This window comes from Leishmania martiniquensis, chromosome 31 (assembly GCF_017916325.1).
Source record: "Leishmania martiniquensis isolate LSCM1 chromosome 31, whole genome shotgun sequence".
Lineage (NCBI taxonomy): Eukaryota > Euglenozoa > Kinetoplastea > Trypanosomatida > Trypanosomatidae > Leishmania > Leishmania martiniquensis.
The window spans coordinates 9,776-31,870 of record NC_090166.1 but is presented as its reverse complement, the minus strand read 5'-3'; the positions used below and the strand labels follow the sequence as shown (position 1 = coordinate 31,870).

The 22,095-nt window shown below is 59.2% G+C and overlaps 10 protein-coding genes across 10 annotated transcripts; all 10 read left to right on the top strand.

Moving 5' to 3' along the window:
• Nucleotides 1–401: 401 nt before the first annotated feature.
• LSCM1_01313 (uncharacterized protein) lies at nucleotides 402–653 on the top strand (the record flags this gene model as incomplete). Its single annotated transcript, XM_067318935.1, has 1 exon — nucleotides 402–653. The coding sequence occupies one exon, from the start codon at nucleotides 402–404 to the stop codon at nucleotides 651–653; it is 252 nt and encodes an 83-aa protein (XP_067176214.1).
• A 337-nt stretch (nucleotides 654–990) lies between these two features.
• On the top strand, nucleotides 991–2,085 carry LSCM1_01312 (uncharacterized protein; the record flags this gene model as incomplete). The annotated part of the gene is made up of 1 exon (XM_067318934.1): nucleotides 991–2,085. One exon carries the CDS (start codon nucleotides 991–993, stop codon nucleotides 2,083–2,085), a length of 1,095 nt encoding a protein of 364 aa, XP_067176213.1.
• Nucleotides 2,086–2,687: 602 nt separating this feature from the next.
• On the top strand, nucleotides 2,688–4,163 carry LSCM1_01311 (uncharacterized protein; the record flags this gene model as incomplete). The annotated part of the gene is made up of 1 exon (XM_067318933.1): nucleotides 2,688–4,163. The coding sequence occupies one exon, from the start codon at nucleotides 2,688–2,690 to the stop codon at nucleotides 4,161–4,163; it is 1,476 nt and encodes a 491-aa protein (XP_067176212.1).
• Nucleotides 4,164–4,828: 665 nt separating this feature from the next.
• Nucleotides 4,829–5,548, top strand: LSCM1_01310 (uncharacterized protein; the record flags this gene model as incomplete). The annotated part of the gene is made up of 1 exon (XM_067318932.1): nucleotides 4,829–5,548. One exon carries the CDS (start codon nucleotides 4,829–4,831, stop codon nucleotides 5,546–5,548), a length of 720 nt encoding a protein of 239 aa, XP_067176211.1.
• Nucleotides 5,549–7,377: 1,829 nt separating this feature from the next.
• On the top strand, nucleotides 7,378–10,233 carry LSCM1_01309 (uncharacterized protein; the record flags this gene model as incomplete). Its single annotated transcript, XM_067318931.1, has 1 exon — nucleotides 7,378–10,233. One exon carries the CDS (start codon nucleotides 7,378–7,380, stop codon nucleotides 10,231–10,233), a length of 2,856 nt encoding a protein of 951 aa, XP_067176210.1.
• Nucleotides 10,234–10,590: 357 nt separating this feature from the next.
• LSCM1_01308 (uncharacterized protein) lies at nucleotides 10,591–10,992 on the top strand (the record flags this gene model as incomplete). The annotated part of the gene is made up of 1 exon (XM_067318930.1): nucleotides 10,591–10,992. One exon carries the CDS (start codon nucleotides 10,591–10,593, stop codon nucleotides 10,990–10,992), a length of 402 nt encoding a protein of 133 aa, XP_067176209.1.
• A 630-nt stretch (nucleotides 10,993–11,622) lies between these two features.
• Nucleotides 11,623–12,312, top strand: LSCM1_01307 (uncharacterized protein; the record flags this gene model as incomplete). Its single annotated transcript, XM_067318929.1, has 1 exon — nucleotides 11,623–12,312. One exon carries the CDS (start codon nucleotides 11,623–11,625, stop codon nucleotides 12,310–12,312), a length of 690 nt encoding a protein of 229 aa, XP_067176208.1.
• Nucleotides 12,313–12,945: 633 nt separating this feature from the next.
• On the top strand, nucleotides 12,946–14,595 carry LSCM1_01306 (uncharacterized protein; the record flags this gene model as incomplete). The annotated part of the gene is made up of 1 exon (XM_067318928.1): nucleotides 12,946–14,595. One exon carries the CDS (start codon nucleotides 12,946–12,948, stop codon nucleotides 14,593–14,595), a length of 1,650 nt encoding a protein of 549 aa, XP_067176207.1.
• Nucleotides 14,596–16,710: 2,115 nt separating this feature from the next.
• Nucleotides 16,711–19,863, top strand: LSCM1_01305 (uncharacterized protein; the record flags this gene model as incomplete). Its single annotated transcript, XM_067318927.1, has 1 exon — nucleotides 16,711–19,863. The coding sequence occupies one exon, from the start codon at nucleotides 16,711–16,713 to the stop codon at nucleotides 19,861–19,863; it is 3,153 nt and encodes a 1,050-aa protein (XP_067176206.1).
• An 820-nt stretch (nucleotides 19,864–20,683) lies between these two features.
• LSCM1_01304 (uncharacterized protein) lies at nucleotides 20,684–21,634 on the top strand (the record flags this gene model as incomplete). Its single annotated transcript, XM_067318926.1, has 1 exon — nucleotides 20,684–21,634. The coding sequence occupies one exon, from the start codon at nucleotides 20,684–20,686 to the stop codon at nucleotides 21,632–21,634; it is 951 nt and encodes a 316-aa protein (XP_067176205.1).
• Between the last annotated feature and the right edge of the window lie 461 nt (nucleotides 21,635–22,095).

The window sequence follows — 22,095 nt, the reverse complement described above, 5'->3', positions numbered from 1 at the left end:
CGCTTCTACAGCGTCAACGCATTGTCATCAGCGCTGGATGTGCCGCCGCTGGTGAAGGCTCGTCGCCTTTTAGGTGACGGAGCTGCCATGCGCGAACGCAGCAGCACAGACCATACAGCGGTCCAGTGCCGTTTGAATCAGCACACGTGTCGTGCATCCGCTCGAATGTGGGCCGACCAGGGCGGTGACCGAGCAGACGCAGATTCTCTGGCGTCACACAGCGTCACCAGTGGTATTGTTTCTCCCATGTGATCGTCGCGACCAACTGTCTCCGTGGCCTCTGCCTTCCTCTCTGATCTCGCCTCTCAAGACATTGCGCTCGGTCCCGCACACACGACTGGCGCAGCACCTCCGTTGTACCAACAACTCCGCTCCGAGGCAGATCTACAGCCTTTACCTCCATGCTCCGGCTGACTGTCAATCGCCTCCAGTTGCAGCGGCAGCTGCACACCGACGGCATCGCGTACGGCGCGGCATTCGCGGCGCGAAACGAGCGCGATGTCGACACCTATCAGAGAGCCACGGCACTTTACTCTCCCGCCTTCACCTCACTACGCCGACGCAAGTGGCACATGAAGCGGCAGAACGCGTACGCGGCGAGGCGCGTGCTGATGAGCACCACCGCACGCAGCGATCTCGGCATGGGCAAGTAAAACGTCCCTGTGCAGCGCTTTCGTGAGCTGTGTCTCTAGAAGAGGTGTCACAGTACAAGAGCGCAGACGCTCACATAGTGCACACACACACATATATATATATATATCCATAAGAAAGGGAAAAGACGCTCTCTCCGTCGCTGCGCACGTCCAAGTCTTTCCTGAGACTTCCTCTTCGGGTCCATCGTTGCCTCTCCACCGTCTCGGCCCACCACCCTCTAACCCCAACCGAGCCGATTGCCATCCCATTGTCCTCCCTCCTCCCTCTTATCCCTCCTCTGCTGTTGTTTTTGTCGCCTGCCCGTCCCTCAGCTCGTCGCTCGCGCCGTGACTCAAGATGAAGCGCACACTATCCCTAGGGATCGAGGGGAGCGCCAACAAGATCGGTGTGGGGGTCGTGGACCAGAGTGGTACGGTGCTTTCCAACGTACGCGAAACCTACATCACCCCACCTGGGACCGGGTTTCTGCCGCGCGAGACGGCCATTCACCACTCGCAGCATGTGCTGCAGATTATACAGCGCGCCATGCACGATGCCGCCGTCACCCCTGCTGACATCGACATCATCTCGTACACGAAGGGTCCTGGCATGGGCGCACCGCTCGCTGTTGGCTGCACTGTAGCCAAAACACTTTCCCTCTTGTGGGGGAAGCCGCTGGTCGGTGTCAACCACTGCATCGGCCACATCGAGATGGGCCGCGTCGTCACGAAGAGTGCGAATCCCGTGGTGCTGTACGTTAGCGGGGGCAACACGCAGGTCATCGCCTACGCTGATCACCGATACCGCATTTTTGGTGAAACGATCGACATCGCCGTGGGCAACTGCCTCGACCGAGTTGCCCGCCTCCTCGGCATCTCCAACGACCCAGCGCCTGGCTACAACATTGAACAGAAAGCGAAGAAGGGCACGTGCTACATCCGCCTCCCGTACACTGTGAAGGGAATGGACATGTCCTTCAGTGGCATCCTCTCCTATGTCGAGCAGCTCGTCCATCATCCTCAATTCACCGAACCAGACGTTTGCGAAGTCTCCGACAGGCGTCGAAAGGCGGCACAGCCGCTGACGAGCGCGCCGGTACCGCCTAGCGAGACATTCAACACGGACGACATCTGCTTCTCACTGCAGGAGACCATCTTTGCCATGCTTGTGGAGGTGACGGAGCGCGCCATGTCGCACATCAAAGCCACCGACGTGCTCATTGTCGGTGGAGTGGGCTGCAACGAGCGTCTGCAGGAGATGATGCAGTGTATGGCAGCAGAGCGTGGGGGCCGTTGCTTCGACATGGACCAGCGATACTGTATCGATAATGGATGCATGATCGCGTACGCGGGGCTGCTCCAGTACCTGAGCGGGTCCTTCACAACCATGGCGGAGGCAACCATTACACAGCGCTTTCGCACCGATGAAGTGTACGTTGCGTGGCGAGATTGAATCGGGGCATTGGCAGCTCCACAGCGCACGATCGCCCTCGACTCTCTCAACTCTTTAGCGGTGGTGTGTCCTCCGTCCTCTTCGCCCTCCCTCGGCGAGTTCGCTCCTTTCGCGGGCGCCCTCTCTCCACAGCCCCACTCCTGAACGCTGCGGCTGCACGCCCACAGGCGCCGCACTTAGGGCGTTGGAATGCAAAGCCACTTTGATTGCGGATATCCCCCGCGTCCCCCTCCACCTCCTTGTGTTTCCATTCATGCCTCTGCCATCCCCTCTCAGCACTCGTACCGCCGCGCGGCTTTCACGCATTCCTCTCTGTTTCCTCCTCTCTGACGTCCCCCTCCTCGGTCTTCTTCGCTGCGTGTTCCGGTGCGCGTGCGCCTCTCCGCCTTCACCGCCACTCGTCTTCTATTTGCGCTCTGCCACACAAGTCACAGCCCACACTCGGCTGAAGAGCACAACAAACATAAGCGCGACAGCCCAGTGGACGCTGTCCACCCCGCCCGCCCCCCCTCGTTGTCGCTCAAGGCCCCTTTTTCCTTTCTTCGCTCGCCCATACATCCCCTCCCTCCTGTCACCCTCCCGGTCCGGGCTCCGCTGTTACGATGTCACGCGCACGCAAAGAGCATACGTGGATGAAGAATCACCCCCTCGAAGGGGACGACGTTGTCACGGGATTGTACAACATCCTGGCGAAGCGCAACCCCAAGACGATGAAGGCGTGCCGCGACATTCGAATCCCTGACACGGTCGTATTCGAGCACAATTTTCCGCGGGGCTGGTACACAACAGACATGAAGGCAAAGGAGGTAGTGCGGAAGCAGGGCAAGGAGCTCGACGCGAACACCATCCAGCAGGGCTTCACACAAGACCTTCACGACGGCTCCCCCATCGCCGCCGCTTACCTCTGCACCACGGAGATCACCGACGACGGTGAGACGGAGGTGAGCACGCTCGTCGAAGTGTTTAACCGTGACACCTTGGCTGCCTTCCTGGCACGCAAGATTAAGCCAGAGGGGATTCTGCAGAAATTTATCTTCCCGAAGGGGTACCACAACAGCGTCATCAAGGTTGTGTGGAGCCCGCGCGTGTGCATGGTGCAGCGCCGCACGAACAAGTACCGTATCTTTGACCGCAAGAGGGCCGAGAGTGACCCCTTCTCCATCACCGTCACCTACGATGGCCCCACGTTTCTAAGCGATGAAGGCAGTGTGTCGGGCAACATTGCGGTAGAACTAAAGCAATTGTGCGGCAACATTGTCCAGCACTTCTACTACACCGAGCACAAGTACATCACTCGAATGGTGCTCTACTTCAAAACGGACCAGCGTGATCGGTTGTGGCTTCTGTGGTGTGGTTCGCTGCGCGTGTCGGACCGCAACGCGCCTAGCGAGATGCCCGTCAATCTCATCACCAATTTTGCCGAGCCCTCGCTTACTGGGATCGCCTTTGACGAGGAGAAACTGCTGCGTAGCGCGGACGAGGCGTACCTGCGGCTCACCAATGATGAGATGTTTTACGAGACGTACATGAAGCGGATGAAGAGCGACGGCGCGGCCTACAGCGAGGCGGACACGCGAGGGAACAAGCCCTTATCCCCTACCGTAGACGTGCACGAGGCGGACCGCGAGAACGCTGCCGCAGCGGCCCAAACGTTTGACTGGAGTAGCGTGCCTACACTAGTAGTGGAGACACGCGATCGTCTTCTTTTAGAGAAGAAATCGATGTGCAGTCTGTTTGAGGATCTCTTCTACCACGCCCGAAATCACTTCCTCACTCACCGCAACGCGCCGTATAACATGAACATTCCACAAAATGCGGTGGACACACTAACGGAGAACGGCGTCGTCGACCTCATGCATGTCCTCCGCCTCCCCGCCAACGCGGAGCAGTCCGCTACATCTACCTTCACCTGCTACGTCATCGACTCCGTGTCACGCCAGCCCCTCACGCAACTTTCTGACAAGGCACAGGAGTGGATCCAAAACTATTTCGACGCGAAACTGCGTCGGCTGCAGCAGTCGATCCTGCACTTCACAGGGGACGAGGATGCGCTGCGTAGTGAGGTGATGGAGCTGTGACCACCAGCACCCCCTCAGCCTGTGTGCGCACAACCGATGTACAAATCACATGTAATGCGCCATTCCTTTTCGATTCGTCTTCTCCTTTCGTAGGGAGCACCGCCTTTTCGTTTGCTGTGTGTGTGCTTGTGCCCGTCGGAGGGCGGTCTGCCCCGCTTTCGCGCCTGACACTGTGAGACTAGCGGGGGAGGGGCTGATACGCATGTGCGTGTCTTCTGGCGGTTGTCGGCGTGTCTGTGTGTGAGCCTGCGCCTGGGTACGGAGACGGAAGTGGCGTTTTAGCCATGACAGCACCTTCTTGGAGGTCACGGCAGAGCGCCATATCCACGGGTCCACCTCGCGGTCGCCTGCCGAGCAGTGCTTGCGGTCCCTCTCTCTCCATACATGTGTGCAGGGCGCTCACCCCTCTCCCTGATCTCTCTCTCTCTACGGCCTTTCTCCCGCTTAACCAGGGCAGTGGCTCGCTCATGGCCGCGACAGCGCACTCGTGCTGCGCGGCTCGGGAGCTCTCATGCCTTCTCCACTCCCAGGTTTTCTCTGAGACCTGTTGGACACGCCCAGCATCTCTTTCTTCTCCTTCCCCCTTTTTTCTACTCTCCGTGAGCCTATTGCCCTCCACAACATCCAGTATACCTAATCCTTGTCACTACTCGTTGTCGGATACCATGATGCAGCGTCCCCACTACGATGCGACGGGCCCGGTGCCGCAGTACACCCGCCCACCCTACAACGATGGCGGCTACAACATGAGCCGGCCCATGGACGGCATACCTCAGCATGGCTACAATCAGCCTCCAGTCAACTACTACCACCAGCCTCAGGGCTATCCCATGGGTAACCCCATGTACAACGTTCCGCAGGGGTACCCGCCGGTGATGCCCGGATACCGTAGTGGTCGCGGCCGTAGTGGGTGGTACTATCCAAGCGCCGGCCGTGGCGGCTACAACAGCATGCGTGGCGGCTTCCGCGGCGGCCGCGGCGGATTCCCGGTGCGCCGCAAAAAGCCGTTTGTCGGTGGCACACTCGAGTCGCAGCGCGAGTGGGAGCGCCAGACTGCCTGCTGCTTCAACCTTCAGGGCTCGTGCAAATTTGGCGATGGATGCCGCTTCCTGCACAACAACGTAGAGGGTCGCGCGTGCCAGTTCGGTGCGAAGTGCCGCGTGCACGGCACCGCCAAAGATGCCGTGGCGGAGGCGCCAGCGAAGGACGACGCACCAAAGAAGGACGAGAAGGCGGCTGAGGAGACGTCGAAAAAGGCGACGGAGGAGACGTCGGAGAGGGCTGAAAAGGAAACACCCGAAAGGGAATCGGACGAGTCTGCTGAGAAGGCGCCGAGCAATCCGGACGCGTCTGAGCAAGCCACGGATGCGGAAAAAACAGATTAGGACAGTAGAGCGCTCAGGTCAACGCGTGCGAGTGCTGCAGAGACGGATTGCTGTCACCTTGTGTTGCGGACTCTCTGCGTCTGTCCCTTTCTGTACGCGACGAGCGTCGGCTCTCGCCACCCGTGCGCCTCCCTCTCCTCGGATTCTTCTCTCCCTTTTCTTTCACGCACCGCTGTCTGACTGGTTGTATGAGCCCTTCAATTCTCCTTGGCTCTCGCACGTGCTGCGCGGGTAGGCCGGCGTCTTTCATGTCGGCATCCTCCCTGGGCTGTGTCGTTCGGACTTCCGTCTGCGTATCTGTTTTGTGTTCTGTGGTGTACGAATTTTCTCCTCCGCTTCCCGTAATGCACGCAGAGAGTCAAAGAGGGGAAGCGAACATGCCAAGCAAAAAGAGTGGCCGATAAAGGCGTTAAGAGAAAAGGCGGCGGAAGTGCCGCGGGCGTTTGTGTGCGGCGTCGAACGGACAGACAAACGCCAAACGGAAAGGCAACAAAAAGGGAAAATGTTTTTAACGTTTATGATGTGCGTCTGTTTTCTCTCATTTCATTCCCCTTTTTGTGTGTGTGTGAGAGGTTTGTCTTCTCTGTGTGTGTGAGTGTGTGTGTCGGCTGGTGGCGGGGCGTATCGGCGGCAGGCAGAGCAAAAAGGAACCGAGAGAGTAAGTGACAGCGCTCAACATCGGCAAACGAAAGTAACGAAAAAAATTGTGTGTTAAGAAACGGTGGCGTAGTGGAGTAAAAGGAGGAGGAACTCTGCACCAACAGAGTCGGCAGGTGCCCATGCGGAGAGGAGGGGGAGTACACGCACGCAATAACAGCAGTGAAGAAAAAAAAAGGCATTAATCATTTCTTTGTTCGATGCTGCGCATACGTGAGCAGAGTGACTTCTGGAATGCAGCGGCAAAGCGAAATAGAAAAGCAATGGGGTGTGTTATTCTCTGCGAGTCTCTCTCCCTCTTTCTATCCAACATCTACACGCACACTGGTGCACGTGTCCTCTCCTTCTGCGCGTGTGCGTTCGTGTGCCCCTCCGTAAGAAAGAAGCACTCAAAAGAACCGGGAGCCGCAGCGGCGTCATTGTTAACGCTGCTGCTGCGCACTCGCGCGGCAGAGCGAAGTCCGCGGCGCTAATTTGAAATCGTGACAAAACGATAAGCGGTACCGCCAAGGAAGGCGGCTCCTACCTGAGCCAGCCACGCTTCCTCTATGGCAACGACTACTTTTTTTCTGGTGTAGCGGCTTGCCTTCGTGAGACAAAGAGAAGCTGGCTTTGGCGCATGCACTTTCCCTTATCATCAGCGGAACAGAGACTGCCGCCTGCGCACCATCCTTAACGTGTTGGAGCGTCAAGTGGCTTGCTTCTGTTATGCCGACGCCAGCTACGCACCATCCACTAGAAGTCGAAGTGTTTGGGTATAACTGCCACTCCTACCTTTGCGTCTACCTCTCACCACTGTCCCTGTGCGTCCCTTTTTCCCTTTTACCTCTACCTCGTTCTCTCGCCAGGAGACAGCGGGCGCGTCTGTTATCACGCAGCTCTGTCAGTGAGCACTGTACTTTTTGGAAACCTTGCCCGCTCGCACACGGCATACAGCGAAGACTTGCGACGCTCTCGCGCAGCGGCGTTGCTGTCAACGTCTTCGGCACCATTGTCCCACAAACAGCACATAGACTCATAGAAGCGTACCTCCATGTTGGCTGTCGGAGCCCCTTTGCTGTGTATTTCGCCGCTCGGTTCCGCCTTCTCACTCCTCCACTCCCGGTAAACCACCTTGCGCAGTTACATATCGGCACCCGCTCGCTATTTCGCGCAGCGCACTGAGCGATGTAATGATCGTCTGCACATCATGTCGCCTTCACACGATCGGCTTTTATGTAGCGCAGCATCCGTGGCTGAAGGCGGCCGGTTTCGTGAAGGTCGGCTACAGCACCTGCCTTGAGACGCGTCTCGACATGGCCTCCTTCAAGACCTGTTTTACACCCGAGTGGTACTACGCGTCTGTCTTCGAGTGTCAGACTAGCAGGGAGGCGCTGCTGCTCGAGCAGTCGGTGCTCTTTTGCCTGAGCGCGAAGCGCGTCGAGCACCGCGAGCTGCTTCGGCTCAGCGAGGACGAGGTAACGGAGACAGCGGCGGCGCTTGCGCGCAAGCTGCGCCTCTCCATTGTCCAGCGTATGCTCCCGCGTTACAAGAGCACGCTCGCCACGACGCCCCCAGCCACAGCGCGGCAGCAAAGACCTCCAGGCGGTTGCGCCCACTTGAACACCTCAGAGGAGGATGGGAAGGAAGCGGAGACTCCGCTTTCTCCCGGCATGGTCGCCGCCACTATTGCGCCATATCGTGAAGTTCTCAACAGCGTCAAGGCCAGCATGCACGCGGCCCGCTTGCCGATCGATGAGGACAGCTATCCTGCAGTCGGCGCGGACGAGGAAGACGAGGAGAGCCTCAGCAGTGGAGATTTCAGCTTCCTTTCCTCCTGGATCGATGACAGCGACTACACCCTTGACGCGCTTCGGCTCTACCAGCAGGAGGCCGTCGACCGCCTCCTCGCAGAGCTCGGCGCACGCCAGAAAGCCGTGTGCCAGATGGCGTGCAGGTGTGGCAAAACGCCAGTGGCGTATCACATCATGCAGCGCACCCTTTTCGGGAAGGAGGGTAGCAGGCGGGTGCTCTACCTCGTGCCCGGGCTCTCTCTCCTTCGGCAGACGGCGCGCAAGCTCGTCTCCTACGGATTACAAGACACGCCGTTGCTCCTCATCGGCTCGGACCCACTCCCGGTGGTGCTGCGCGGAAACCGCAGCGAATCGATGACGACCAACCCCGACCTGATTCGAGAGACCATTTTGGGCAATCCCAAACTGGTGGTCCTATGCACCTACCACTCATCGCCGCTGCTGAAGGAACTGAATATCTTTCAGCTCACCATATTCGATGAGTGTCACCGCGTTTGCGGCAGCGCCGATGACACCGCCTTCAACACCATACTGAAGCTCCCTCTCCATGGCCAGCGCCTCTTTCTCACCGCTACACCAACCTACGACACGCCCATAAAAATGAGCGACAGCGGCTACTTCGGCGGCGTGGCCTACCGCTACTACCTCCGTGAGGGCATCAACAGCGGCTACGTGAACCCTTTCTCTGTGCGCATCGTGCTGGGCGGTAGCATGTCGCACATGAATCCGTACCTCTTTGAGGCGATGCGCATGGTGGACAAAATGCTCGTCTTCTGCCGAAACATTGCCCATGCTCAGAAGCTGTACGAGGAGTTGCTGGCTGAAGCACCCCCGAGCGATGTCGCGCCCTTTTGCGTGCTCATCGCGCACTCGCGTATGGGCAGCGCGGCCGTGGCCAAAGCGCTCCACTCCTTCACGACGAAGAAGCGGTGTCTTCTGCTGAATGTGCGTCTCTTCCAGGAGGGGGTCGAAATACCGGACCTCAACGCCGTCTTTTTCGCAGCCCCGCGGTACAGCTCGCGCGACATCATTCAAAGCATTTGCCGCCCGCTGAACAGACTGGACGGCAAGCCGCCATCGCTCATCTTTCTGCCCGCCGTCTTTGATCCCGCGTACGCCGCGGATGACCCCATCAACCTGCAGAGCTTTTCTACTCTCATCCCTTTCACTGATGCTCTAATGGACGAGGATCCGACGCTCTTTGAGTACATGATCGATCCCCAGAAGAAGTCTTACGACATAGACGTCGTCGGTGTCCGCTCGCTTCGCCTGACGTCGGAGAAGCTTCACCGATTTGTTCTGCCAGCCATTCGGCGCGGGGTCCGCTACTCGACTCGCGACACAGACCGTCTTCACCGCGCCGCACGTCTCCCGTGGAAGAGCGTCTTTGACGAGATGAAGCGCATCGTCTACGAGTGCAACCGATATCCGAAGACGAACGATGCCTGGGTGGTCGGTGAGACGCCGGTGTCGATGAACATGTTCTACCAGTACGTGCGCCGCGGCTACAAGATGCACGAGCGCGGTGAGCCCACCTACCTCCAAGTCCATCAGCTGCGTGACCTGGAGAGCCTGCCACAGTGGAAGCGCTACGGAGTGCACGGACCGTACCCATGGAAGGAGTGCCTGCAGACGCTTGCGCGCTACCTCTCCGCGCACAAGACGGTGCCGCCGCTCGACATACATAAGGGCGGCTACATCGGGCTCGACGCAACGCCGTTTGAGCGGCTGGCGGGTTGTCTCATGCACGTCAACCAGGCGGACAGCCGATTGCGAGTGGGACTGCCGCCAGAGAAACAGGCGGACTTGGACCGCCTCTGCGCGCCCTACAGGCTGCGTTGGCGCAAGCGCCGCACCGCCTCTGGGGCGATTCTGAAGAATGACGTCACGATGATCACACAGTCGTACATCCAGTTTAAGCGTCTGTACGAGAACGCTTCTGAGGTGGCCGCGTTTCGAAACTACTTGCAGCTGCACTTCCCCGGGTACCCTCAGAAGCATATGCGCATGGAAACACTCGACAACCTGCGCAAGGGCATTGTGCCCCCACGTCGTGCCCAGCAGACGCGGCGGAAGATTAGAGGAGGCAAGCGGCAGGGCACGCAGGCCGCCTGCACGGCTGCGAAAGACCGCACCGTCATGTGTCGCATTTGCCGAGAGCACGTCCCCGTGTCAGAGTGGTTGGCGCACCTCTCCAGCGTAGCGCACCTTCGCACGCGTAGCGTGTTGTCGTGAGCGGGTTCTAGAGAGTCGGAGGGGCAGCGCCCCCGTCATGACATGAGCGGTGAGCGCTGTTGAAGCACAAACCCACGAAAGAGCGTCATAGCCGACGGCGATAGCGAGGAGCGTTGCGCCCACTCCCAACAGCGGGATCGTCGTCTCGTGCCGACCTGTCGTCGTGCTTGCGCGATACCACACGACTGCTGAGGCGAACTACGTGGTACCCTCGCCGCAGCGTTCTCTCATCTGCCCTCTACTCCGTGTCGATCATAACCTTCAGCTCTCACCCGCATTTTCATGCACACCGCATCCGCCTTCTGCCCCCTTTGCTGTTCTTCTCACATATGCGCCGGAGCAGCCGTACTGGTGGGCATGACAAACTTTGTTAGGAAAGGGGCGACGGGCCGAGTGAACGCGGCGCGTTTGTACGCCTTCAACAAGACGCTCAAAAAGGATGCGCTACGAGAGCGCACGTACTGGGAAGAGAACAAGGACACCCACCCCATCAACCGCTGGTCCTACCGCCGTTGGAAGGAGCGCAACGAGGAGCTTTCCATGTTTGAGGACAAGCTGAGCAAGGTCCCGGTGGATCAGAAGTTCAAAATCAAAAAGCTCCTCACCGTGGCCAACCTGTCCGTTATCGGGCCGATTGTCTTGGTTGTGTACTTCGCGTTCTGCTACCTGCGGTACCGCTGGTGGGGCATTACGCCGATCGACGGCGCTAGCGCCATTGCACGCAGCATCCAGAACCTTCCGCGGCCACCCGGGTACTGATCTGCCAAGTAGACGTGCCGCACGTCGCGCCGGACTGCCACGTTCGGTCTACGTGGCCCATCTGGTAACCGACAAGAGAAAAAAAGACCAAAGCACCAACGAGACACCTGACCTTCTGTAGCCCTCTACTCCCCCCTCCTGCTCTGCTTAGAGCGAGTAAAGAATGCATAGAAGCAGTGCCATCACGACTCCATCGTGCAGCATACGCTCAGACATGGGCTGAACTCGCCTGCCCCCCCCCTCTATCCCTCATTCACCCGCAGATCCCTCCTTCCACTTGCAGATGAGCACTAAAACGAACGGCTTCCCCGTGGACAAGGTCGTGCCGCACGCACGTACTCCCGCTCTCTCCCACCCTTCCCCCGAAGCGCCCCTATGTCGGTCTCCATTGGTTTCATCTATACTCCTTCCACGCGCGTACACGTCTCTCCCCTGAACGCGTACGCGGGGGCTGTCTCCCTCCCCTCTCGTCACCTCTTGGTGTGCTTGATTTCTCTTTCTGCACTTTCCGCCGACTCACTCGCACCAGTATTCACCTCGTCTACGCGTCGCCGGAGAAGCCTCCCGATCATACCTTCACTCCCAAGCCGCTTCTCTCTCTCTCTCTTTCTTCCTCGCTGTCGCTCCGCTATGGCTCTCCGATTCTCACTCGCTCTCGTGGCAGGCGGTGCATTGCACTCGTACGTCGCTTCCCCCAGCGCACTCACGGCGTCAGAAAGCAAGCCATACATGGCACCGTACGCCACGAACCCGCGCAATAGTCGGGTCTTTTTTGACGTGGCAGCGCAGGGCAGCCCCTCCTTCTTCGGCATGGCGACGCAGGAGCCGATTGGGCGGATCGAGTTTGAGTTGTTCGACGACACCGTCCCCATCACCACTAGGAGCTTTCGCGAACTGTGCCGGGGAACTAGTAACAAGTCACCCGACGGGAAGCTGCTAACGTACAAAGGCTGCGCCTTTCACCGCATCATCCCCAACTTTATGATTCAGGGTGGCGACATCACGAAGGGCAACGGCACCGGCGGCTGCTCGATCTACGGCACTTACTTCAAGGACGAGTCTTTCACTGGCAAGGCCGGAAAGCACAAAGGCGCCGGTATTCTCTCCATGGCCAACGCCGGTCGCAACACCAACGGTTCGCAGTTCTTCATTTGCACCGTCGCCTGCCCGTGGCTGGATGGGAGGCACGTCGTGTTTGGTCAGGTCCTCCGCGGCTATGACCACGTGAAATCACTTGAAGGCTATGGCACACCGCACGGTAAGCCCAGCAGGACGGTGATGATCAGCGACTGCGGTGTCGTGCAGGAAATGAGCCCATAGCACACTGCGTGCTTGTTTGTCTTCCACACCGTGTAACGTGTCGTATCCCGAGGGTCTGCTCCGCAAAGGAACGGCAGCCGCTCGCTCTTTTCTGGAGCACAGGCTCGAGCAGTAATCAGATTTGTTCATGTGTGTTTCTGCACGGCATGCAGAACATCACGACGACGGCGCGCATACGCTAGCAATGCAACGACACCGCCGGTACCTCTACCGCCACGGCAGGTATTTGGGCACTGGCCCTTACGTGCGTGGATCGGTTCAAGACCACTCCTTTCGAGGCACCTTCGGCTACTCTCTCTCTTTCTCTCACCCTACACCACCACTTTTCCTCTTCCCTCTTCGCCCTCTTCGCCCTCTTCGCTTGCCCCTCTTTTCGCTCGCTCTTCATTGTGGCGTCTCCTTCTGCGCACGAGTGTGCCCTGGCAGAGACCGCAGGCCTGCTGCTCCGACCCCCTTTCAACGGCAACCTCTATCGCGCGGACTCTATCGGCAACGCTTTCCTCCCCCTCTCCCTTTTCGAGTAATCGCAACTGGTTTTCTCGCTCGACTTTATTTTTGATTTGGACACAAACAAACACACACATACACACATTTTCTCGGACTTCCTCTGTCGCCTCTGGCCTACCCGCCGCCATGCCGAGCCGTTCGCCACGAGAGTCACCGACGGGAGACGACAGTGACAAGGCAGACGTTGAAGACGGCGGAAGGCACCTGCGGACGGTGTCGAGCGACACTGGCATGGCCGCCCAGAAGTCGTGGATGGCGAGCTACTGGGACGAGATTATGAATGAGGAGATGGATACGGACCACGCCCCTGTCCACCTTCCTTGGCGCATCGGCCTCTTCTTGCTGACGAGCACCATCACGCAGAACATGAACTACACTCTCAGCTCCTTTGCGACCGCCAACTACGCTTCATGGACGGCGGCGCAGCAGAAGCAGTTCTCCTCGCTGTGCTACAACATGATCTACTTGGGCCCGGTGTTTGGCCTCCTTGTCGACCTCATTCGCGTTCGGCGCGAACGCTTCCGCCCTGTCATCATAATCGCCTGCGTCATCAATGCCATATTGTCCTTCGTCTGCTTTGCAACGACGAACATCCAGAGCTCCTACAGGAGCATGCTTGTGCTCTCCTGGGCCATGCAGGTGGCTACGATGTTTATCTACATGCCCATGAATGCCGTCGTGATAAACTACGGCAACCGCCTTCTGGAGTCGCCTGATGAAACGTCGGCTCGTATCGGTGGCCTCATGGCGCAGGCGATGGTGTGGCGCACGGCCGGCTCTCTGCTGCAGACCATCTTCTACGAGTTTGCCCGCGGAAACCCGGCGAAGCCGTACGTCAACGACCGCTGGATGTGTCTTGTCGCCGGCATCTGCTGCTGCGTGCTCATTCCACAGGTGCTCTTCTTCACGAAGCGCTACTACTACACCGACTACCGCAGGGTCACTATCCGCCACTCAGAGCCCGTCGTCTTTTACCGAAACACACTGGACGTGGGCAGGAAAGCACTTTCGCTTCATAAAGAGGCCATAGGCGGTAAGTTCATGTTCACCCTCTGCTTCACGTTCATCTACTTCATGCTGCCCGATGCGCTGTACAACACTAAGTTCTCCTTTGAATACCCGTACACGGGAACCTTCCCGCTGGGCCTTCGCCAGGCAAACGCTGCTCTCGGCTCCCTGGGCGCCGTGCTCGGCGCGCTGGCGTACGCCATGTGGATGTACTTCGCACAGCGCTCTGAGGCTTCGCATGGTCGCATGTTCCGCACCAACCCCTTCATCATCTGCCTTGCTGGCTGCAGCGCCTGGGCCCTGGGGACCTTCTTCCATTTCTGGGGCGTCTTGGGCAGCAGCAACAGCAAGTTCAACTACAGTGTTTTCATCCCAATCGAGTCGGTCTTTGCGAACGCGTGCCTGCGTTTTGCCTTCATGCCGACGCTCTCGCTGGCAGCTATGCAGGCGCCGCGCTTCTACGAGGCGGCGGCGTTCCAGCTGTACAGCGTCAGCACCTCCGGCGGTGGCGCTGTCAGCAGTGCAGTCACGGCGGCCTTCATGTCAAGTTTGGGTGTTACCACGATGGACGGATACTGGAAGGCGCTTCCCCTCTTCATGTTGTTTCAATTTGTCCCGATGATCATCGCGCCGACTCTGCCCAAGTTCCGCGAGGATGAGACGCTGCCAGTGGCGGGGGAGAGGCCCGAGTCCCTAGACGAGAAACCGGGGCAGTGGCAAGAGCAGCACACTTTCGGCAACAAGCCCATTGAAGTTCGGGAGTCGTAGTACTCTGACGCAGTGGCCCGGATACCAAACAATGGCGACCCGCTCACTGTTTCGCCTCTACCGGCGCCTCACCTTCACCGCCGGCGTGACTGCCGCGTCGCCTTTACGCTCCTCACCCCACACGGCGAGCGACTTGTTGCGTGTGGACGTCTTTCCTTCCTGACGTTTGGGCGGTCGCTCGGCGTCTTTTTGTTTTTTTCCACTTTGTTGCCTCATTTGTCTGCGCCTCCCCCCGGATACACACGCCGACAGTTTCCGTTAGTGAATCGCCGGTTTCCCATTCTCCTTCTGTCTCTCTTTCTCTCTGGCACGACGTGCAAGGTCGGCGTACGCTAGGCAGCCAGCAGAGGGAAGGGGAGAGTGAGAGAGAAGGACGGACTGCGTTCGAGGCTGACTGCGGTGCAGCAGATGTGGCTCACTGCGATGCCGGACTCGAGCGATGGTGAATGGGTTGAAGGAAAGCCTCAAACGCAAAAACGAAGCGCATACTGCACAGTCTATCGCCCTCAATAGATACATGTATGTGTCGGCCGCGCACCACCCGCACTCAGCTGTCGCAGCGTCATTTCTCTTTTCCCTTTTTCCTTTCGAACGCCCACACATTACTTTTTTGTGCTCGAGAGCCCCCTCCGCCGCCGACCGGGGGAAGACACCTCAATGCGTGGTATCGCCAGCTGTCCAACAGAGGACTCCCGGTGAGAGCAAGCCAAGCAGCCCTCCTGTCGTCGCCAGCGCCGAGCCGCCTCCGGTGGCTCTACACGGTCCACCGGCCATGACGCCAGGGCGCGCAGCACGCTCTATCGCTACTGCTGTCGGCGGTCAGGTTGCCGAAGGTAGGGTGTCGGTGCGACTCGTATGGCGAGGAGAGCGTCAACGCGGCGCCAGCGTACACCCCGCCCGGCCCTCCTGCTTCGTACGGATGCGACACGCCCAAGGCACGCCATGGTGGCCGGCAGCAGTCGGCGATCCACAGGAGGGGCGCGGCTGTGAGGCGACCCCCCTTGGGGCGGCCCGGTAGCGCCCGAGGCGGGGTGGTGCTCAGGTGATGGGACCGCTGCATTGCTGTAACGCGTGCCTGCGGCTGCGTCGCACCACGGCACGGGCCAGTTGCAGGACGGCGCGGAGTGTAGCACCGCTTCTCTGTTCTATGGAAGGCATCAGACACGCCGAAGAGCAAATTAGAAAACAGATTCAAAACGAATAACAGCAAATCAAAAATTTTCCTTTTGCGCACCTCTGGAGTAACTCTTGCCGTTCTCTTTGACGTTTCGTTTACCTGTCGTTGTGTAGAGTGTGGCGTTTCACGCGAAGACGCCCTGCTGCGCATTGGCAGCGGGACAGATAATGTCGAGTCTTTTTTTTGCCTGAACGTTATTTGAGAACGTCTACGTACACCCGTTAATGGACGCGAGGGTAGATGGATTTTGGCTGACTGCACTGTTGCGCTCTTTTCATGTATTCTCACTCATTCCATGGGCTAATGAGCGGCGTGGTTGGTAGGGCAGCCGCGGTGTGAGAATCGGAGGTCTTCGCCGCCGCACAGTTTTTTCGCCTTCCTCTTTTCCTTCTTACCCCCCCTTGCCCCCTTCCTTAGTCGAAGAATAACAAGAAAAGAGGCGCACGGAAAGGTCACCCGCACACCACCCCCTCGCTTGGTAGCCTCTTATGTTTGCTCTTCATGTGCCCGTTGACGACAGCATCCATGTGATTCGCCAGCGCACGGCGGCATGGTGAATGACAAGAAGAAAAGGAAGGCAACAAATCCTGACGGCCCCTGTGGTGCGCCGCCGAAGAGGAGGACCGTCACGGAGCTGCCCATGTCCCTCTCACTGTTTGGCTGCAGGTCTAAAAACGTGTGCGCTCGCTAGTCGTCCACTGCGCGCCTACGAAACCGTGTAGAATGGGGCCTATTGTTGGCGATGCTCTCCATCACGTGAAGCATCTGTGTTCTCTCCTCCCAACGCGATGCGTGCATGTCTATTTTTCTCCGTCTTTCGCCTCTGCTCCTCGCACTCTACACGACCACATAAAGTTGTTCTCCCTAAGCGAAAGTAGGCAACATCAACACATCAACCGGCTGCTCTCACGCTTGAGGGTCCCATCGGCAATCCCGCAATGGAGCTGGACCCTGTGTCCGTGTGCCGAATATGCCAGGCAGGCGATGAGCCAATCATTCGCCCGTGCCAGTGTGAAGGAACCATGGCGTACGCGCATCCGTACTGCCTGGCAGAGTGGATCGCGTCGCGTGGGGAGCTGTCATGTGAGGTGTGTGGCACCCCCTACACGCTGCAGGTGGCTGTAGAGAACGTGCCGCCTCTCGCATCCTTGTTGGGCTTGCAGCTAGCCGGAAAGCTCCTCGTGGCGTGGCCGTTTCGTCGCCTGTGCAACATGCTGTGCACACCACTTCAGGTGCTCTTGTGTTGTTTGGTCGTGCTGTGTGCCAGCGCGACGATGTGGTACGGATGCTTGGCTCATGTTATGCTCCCCTACAGGGCTCCCACTGATTTTCCGCTTCTGGTTGACTTCTCCTACGCGATTGGGGTGTTCATGGCCGTTGTGCCCATCGCACTTCTCTGGGCCTTTGAGCAGTTTCGAGTGTGGGCGTTTCTGCACGAGGACGATGTTGTCGGCCTCCCACCAGAGACGCCGATCGTGACACACGTGATGCCAGCGGTAGACGACGTGGCCACATCTGCTCTGAATGAGGCATTCACGCGGGGCCGCGCAGAGTCGCCGTCTGCGGCCCGCGACCGCTACCTCGCCGTTGCCGAGATGCACATGAGCAAAGACACCACGCTGCAGCTTCTAAAGGCGAAAGTGCGTGCCAGCCGTGGCCCCGCGCAGGGACTCAGCTCATGGAATTTCGGCCCTGCGTGGTATGCGGCGAAGGTACTCCTCGTGCACATGATTGGCGTCGGTGCCGTCGTCCTTGGGCATGTCACCTTGAGTGCCCTCAAGCTGCTTTGTCACGGAGCCACCGCATGGTGTAGCAGTCTGCTCCCGCCAGCGCATCCGTCGCTGCACCTGCAAGCAGCCAGCGCCGTCACGTCGGCCGTCGTGCCGTCGTACGTCTACTGGGCCACCGCATCTGTGGTTGGTCTGATGGAGTGGCCGCTGATCATGCGCACGGCGGCGCGGTGGCGGAAAGTCATCGATGTGGGGCTCTCCCGCTCCCTCTTTCTCTGCAGCCTCTTCATCCGCAGTGTCGCCTCTCTTCTTGCCCTTTTCCTGTCGTGGGCCGTTGTCATTCCTGTCGTCGCGTATGTATGCCTTTTTCCCTTCTTTGCGGAGGGGGACCTCGCCGTGCTAATGGAGCGCCGCGATGCGTGGCAGGTCCTTCGCGCCGAGCGCCTTCTTCCGCTTCGCTGCGATGCCCCGACACGCGTCACCACCTCTGCCGCTAAGCCGCTCGTGCAGCCACTCAACGTGGCGCGTGCGCTTGTCACTGTCATCCCCGACGTTTGGCAGGGTAGGTGCCCACGCTTGTTCGATGCCGCGACGTGTGGGGTGGCCGCGTCCGCCACCTCTGCCTATCCGTCATGGGCGTCTTTGACCGAGTTCGTGTGGTACGTCGCTGGGGTGCTCATGCGCATCTCGACTTTTTCCACGTGGCTGACCCTCCTTGGGTCACTGCAAACCACTCTGCTGTGGCTGCTGACGGGTGCCTTTGTGCTGCTCTCGCCGTACACGCTGCTTGCTCAGGACCTTGCCGAGAACGAGTTCTTCTTCGCTCTCCTCCGGCTGCACGGAGGTGCCTTCTGGCGGACACTGCTTGAGGTGCCTTTGCTGGTGGCCTTCTACTCGGCCACCGTGGGCTTTGGCGCGTTCGCGAGTCTGCATCGCGTATGCCCGGAGATGTTTCCAAAGTCCCTCACGTACCTGTCCTTCTACTCCCCCGAGAAGCAGGACATACACTTTCACTTCCTGTACTGCTGGTTGGGCATTTTGAAGCGGCTGCACACGTCGGTGCGGGGGTGGCTGCGGAACTGGTTCCTCTACCCCCACCATGGCACTCCAGAGACGCGACAGCGCGGAAGTCAGGCGGTGGAGCGCACCGCCTACGCGGTCTGTTTGGTGTGCGCCAACGTACTGATGGGTGCAACGCTGGAATGGGCCTCGGCGCGTGTGTGGTTTCCCTTTCTCGGGTTCACCTTGAGTCTCATCCGTGTCGCTCGGCGTGGTGGCAACTTGAACATCGCCTTCCCTGAGCTGCGCCGTGGTGCGCAGAACTGGAGGATGCAGGCGCTCCTGTTTTGTTTCTACGGGGTCTCGGTGGACTTTGCCAGGGTCGAGGCCTGCACCTGCCGGCGCGTCGTGCGCGTCAAACCGAGTCGACTCGTGCCGCTGCTCCTCCAGAGAGCCGTCGAGCAGAAGGACACGACGCTGTTCTTCCTTCTCTCGTCGCTCGCCGACTCTGACGGCGGTGACGTGGTGGTGTGCTCGCGCGACGCGCTGCAACGCCTCACCACGGAAACGGTGAAGTTCTTGGCGACACCCCCCCGCTTGGGCGTTGCCGCGCTCCTTGCTTTGGCCACGCCGCTGGTAGTGTGCTCGCAGTGGCACCTGAACTTTGTAGATCGTGTTGCTGCAGACTATGTGGCTCTGCCGCTCTGGTTCTGCTTGCTGCTCCGCTGGGCGACCGGCGCGCTAGCTCTAGTGGTCTGGGTGTTTGTTGAGGGGCTGCTCCTGCGCACCTCTCTCTTCCATCGCTGCCTCGAGTACGCGCCGCAGCTCACTCAAGGACCGCCATCGCTGGAGGCGGTCCACGCGGTCCTGCTTCCTTGCGCCATTCACGGCGGCCTCGTGCGGTTCGCCGTCGCCGCTCTCTTCTGCCTCTCCGACGGGAGTCTCCTCCCTACGTACGGCCAGATGTCACTGCTGGCGGTGCTACTGCTAATCCGTCTCGCACACCACCCGCCGCCGTTGGGCAACGCCGACTGGGGCAGGTTTGCTCGCTTTCCCATGGACCGCTTCGTCACGGAATGGTTGCCAACGCATGCTACTCCCCAGCCTCCTGAGCCTACCGGCGACGCTGGTGAGCAAGTCGTTCGTGATCAAGGCAACGATTCAGAACAACTGCGGGAGGGGACGCGGACGCCATACGAACCCCAGCCGCCACCTGCTCGGCGAGCCTCTGTGGCGAAACTGCCGTCGACGATGACTCGCCTGCACGCGCGCTTTGCTCGCTGGGTGGCGTCGCAGACCGCTACGGACATCGTTCTTGTTGCCTACGCCCAACCACCAGCCCCGCAGGCCGCGACTCCATGATGATGGTACGGATTCTTCACACCTCACCCATATGGAAAGAGATGGGAAGGGAGCTTGTCACGCGCGACTTCTCTGACCGGTGTATTCCTTCTCAGCCAAATGCTGCTTGTGAGCTTCTTCGCGGGCTCGCTGCGCCCCCCCCGTTCCCTCCCTCTGCCCGCCCTAGCGCTGGCATCCGGAGCGAACGAAAGAGGCCCGCCGCTGCGTCCTCCACCTGAGAGAAAAAACATCCCCGGCCCTCTCCGCCGTCAAAGAAAGGAAGCGCCTGCGCGCAGTATGTGCAGCCGTGCTGCCGCTCACTTTCTTTCCCGAAGCGACCGCACAGTGACCTCAGATGCCCGCCCTGCGTCGGCCATTCCGCCAGCCCCCCTCCCTCCCCCCTGGAAGCCTGGTCCCTTTCACCTCCCCTGCCCGCCAGCGGCCGCAGGCTCTCGATGGGCGAAAATCCCAGCCCGACACCACCTCCACCCCCACGAATGGAAGTGGCGGCGGAAGAGCCAGAGCCCGGCACCGCCCATTCACTGCACGCTGACGGCAGCTTCAACGAAGCCGACTTGAGAGCTCCGCATGATGACTGCAGGGCTATCGTTTCCTTGTCTCCAAATGATTTCCTCGTCATAATGCATCGCCACGGCCTTTCCTCGTCGACGGCCTCTATGCACGCCTGCCTCTCCATGAAGGTCGCCGTTCTCTCCAACTTCTTTTTTCCTTTCTTCCTCCTACCGTATTACACTCATTTTGCACTGCAGATTCACTCTGCAACAGCGCCGCTTCTTTGTTCAACACGCCAACTACACACCACAGTCTTCCCCACAGAATCATGCCGAACTCTCCCATCCAAACGCCCCAAACAAGCTTTGAGGAGGAGATTCAGCTGTACATGGACAAGGAAGACCCGGATGGCGTCCTTGTAGGAGACGAGTCGGATGAGGGGAATCGCCAACACCTCGCAGAGCAAAACCGCAACTTCACATTGCAGGACATGTGGCCTCTCTACGAATACCGATGGTGCCTGCGCGAGTATGCGGCCGAGTTCTTTGGATCATTCTTCCTCCTCTCGTTCGGCGCCGGTGTCAACGCAACGACCACCTTCCATGCTGGCGCCACAGCCAGCTACCAGACAAACATCAGTTACCTCGCGGTGACCTTTGGTTGGGCCTGCGGCCTCGCCATTGCACTCTTCATCAGCATGGGGGTGTCCGGTGGCCACTTGAACCCGGCTGTGACCGTAGCGAATTGTGTCTTTGGTGCCTTTCCGTGGAGAAAGGCACCTGGGTTCTTTCTCGCGCAGCTTCTTGGCTCCATGACAGGCGCCGCCAACGTCTACGGACTCTTCAAGTCGCACTTCGACGACGCTCAGCAGAACCTTCTCGAACATGAAACGATGGCGTCGAAGTTTAGCGGTATCTTCGTCACGTACCCCGCCGTTCCCACCGGGTACGCGGTGTGGAGCGAGGTGTTCAACACCATGGCGCTCATGATGGGTGTTCTTGCCCTCACCGACAACCGCATGACTCCCGCCGTCAACTACAAACCGGTCGCGGTGGGGTTGCTGGTGTTCGTCATTGGTATCACGACGGGAATCAACTCTGGCTTTGCAATCAACCCTACACGCGATCTCGGACCTCGCATGTTCACAGCCATGCTGTGGGGCCCGGAGCCTTTCACACTCTACAACTACTACTTCTGGATACCCACATTGATGCCATTCATTGGCGCTCTTCTCGGCATGTTCTTGTACGTCTTTTTTATCATCCCACCCCGTTCGTAAAACGGCCTTGGTGCGTTCTCTCGCCCTGCCCCATGTATATCATTAGGACGTGTGTTGGTCCCTCGGCCAAAAGGAAACCTCCCTCTCTCCCTCTCTTTCGTATTCTTTCTTTGTCTCGCTCTTATTGGTTGTGACGCTGGCCAGGCAGCGGGCATGTCGAGGCCAGCACCGACTGTGTGAGGTGCTGTCAGGCCAATCGACCGCCCTCGGGCACGAACTTAGCAATTCGGTCGTGGTCATGTGTTTTCGACTGACACTGTGCCACGGCAAACAGGCCACGATCGCCTTTGTGCCCCCCCCCCAAAGTCTATTCGCGGCTCAACCCGTACAGGCACCCCTCACCTGCTCCTCGCCGTTTTCGTCGTTAGATTGATGTCAGGAGACGCTCCCCCCTTTTAGTCTTCGTTCCATTGGAGCGAACGGCGGTGGGTTGAAGGCGACCTGATGATGCCGGATGGGTA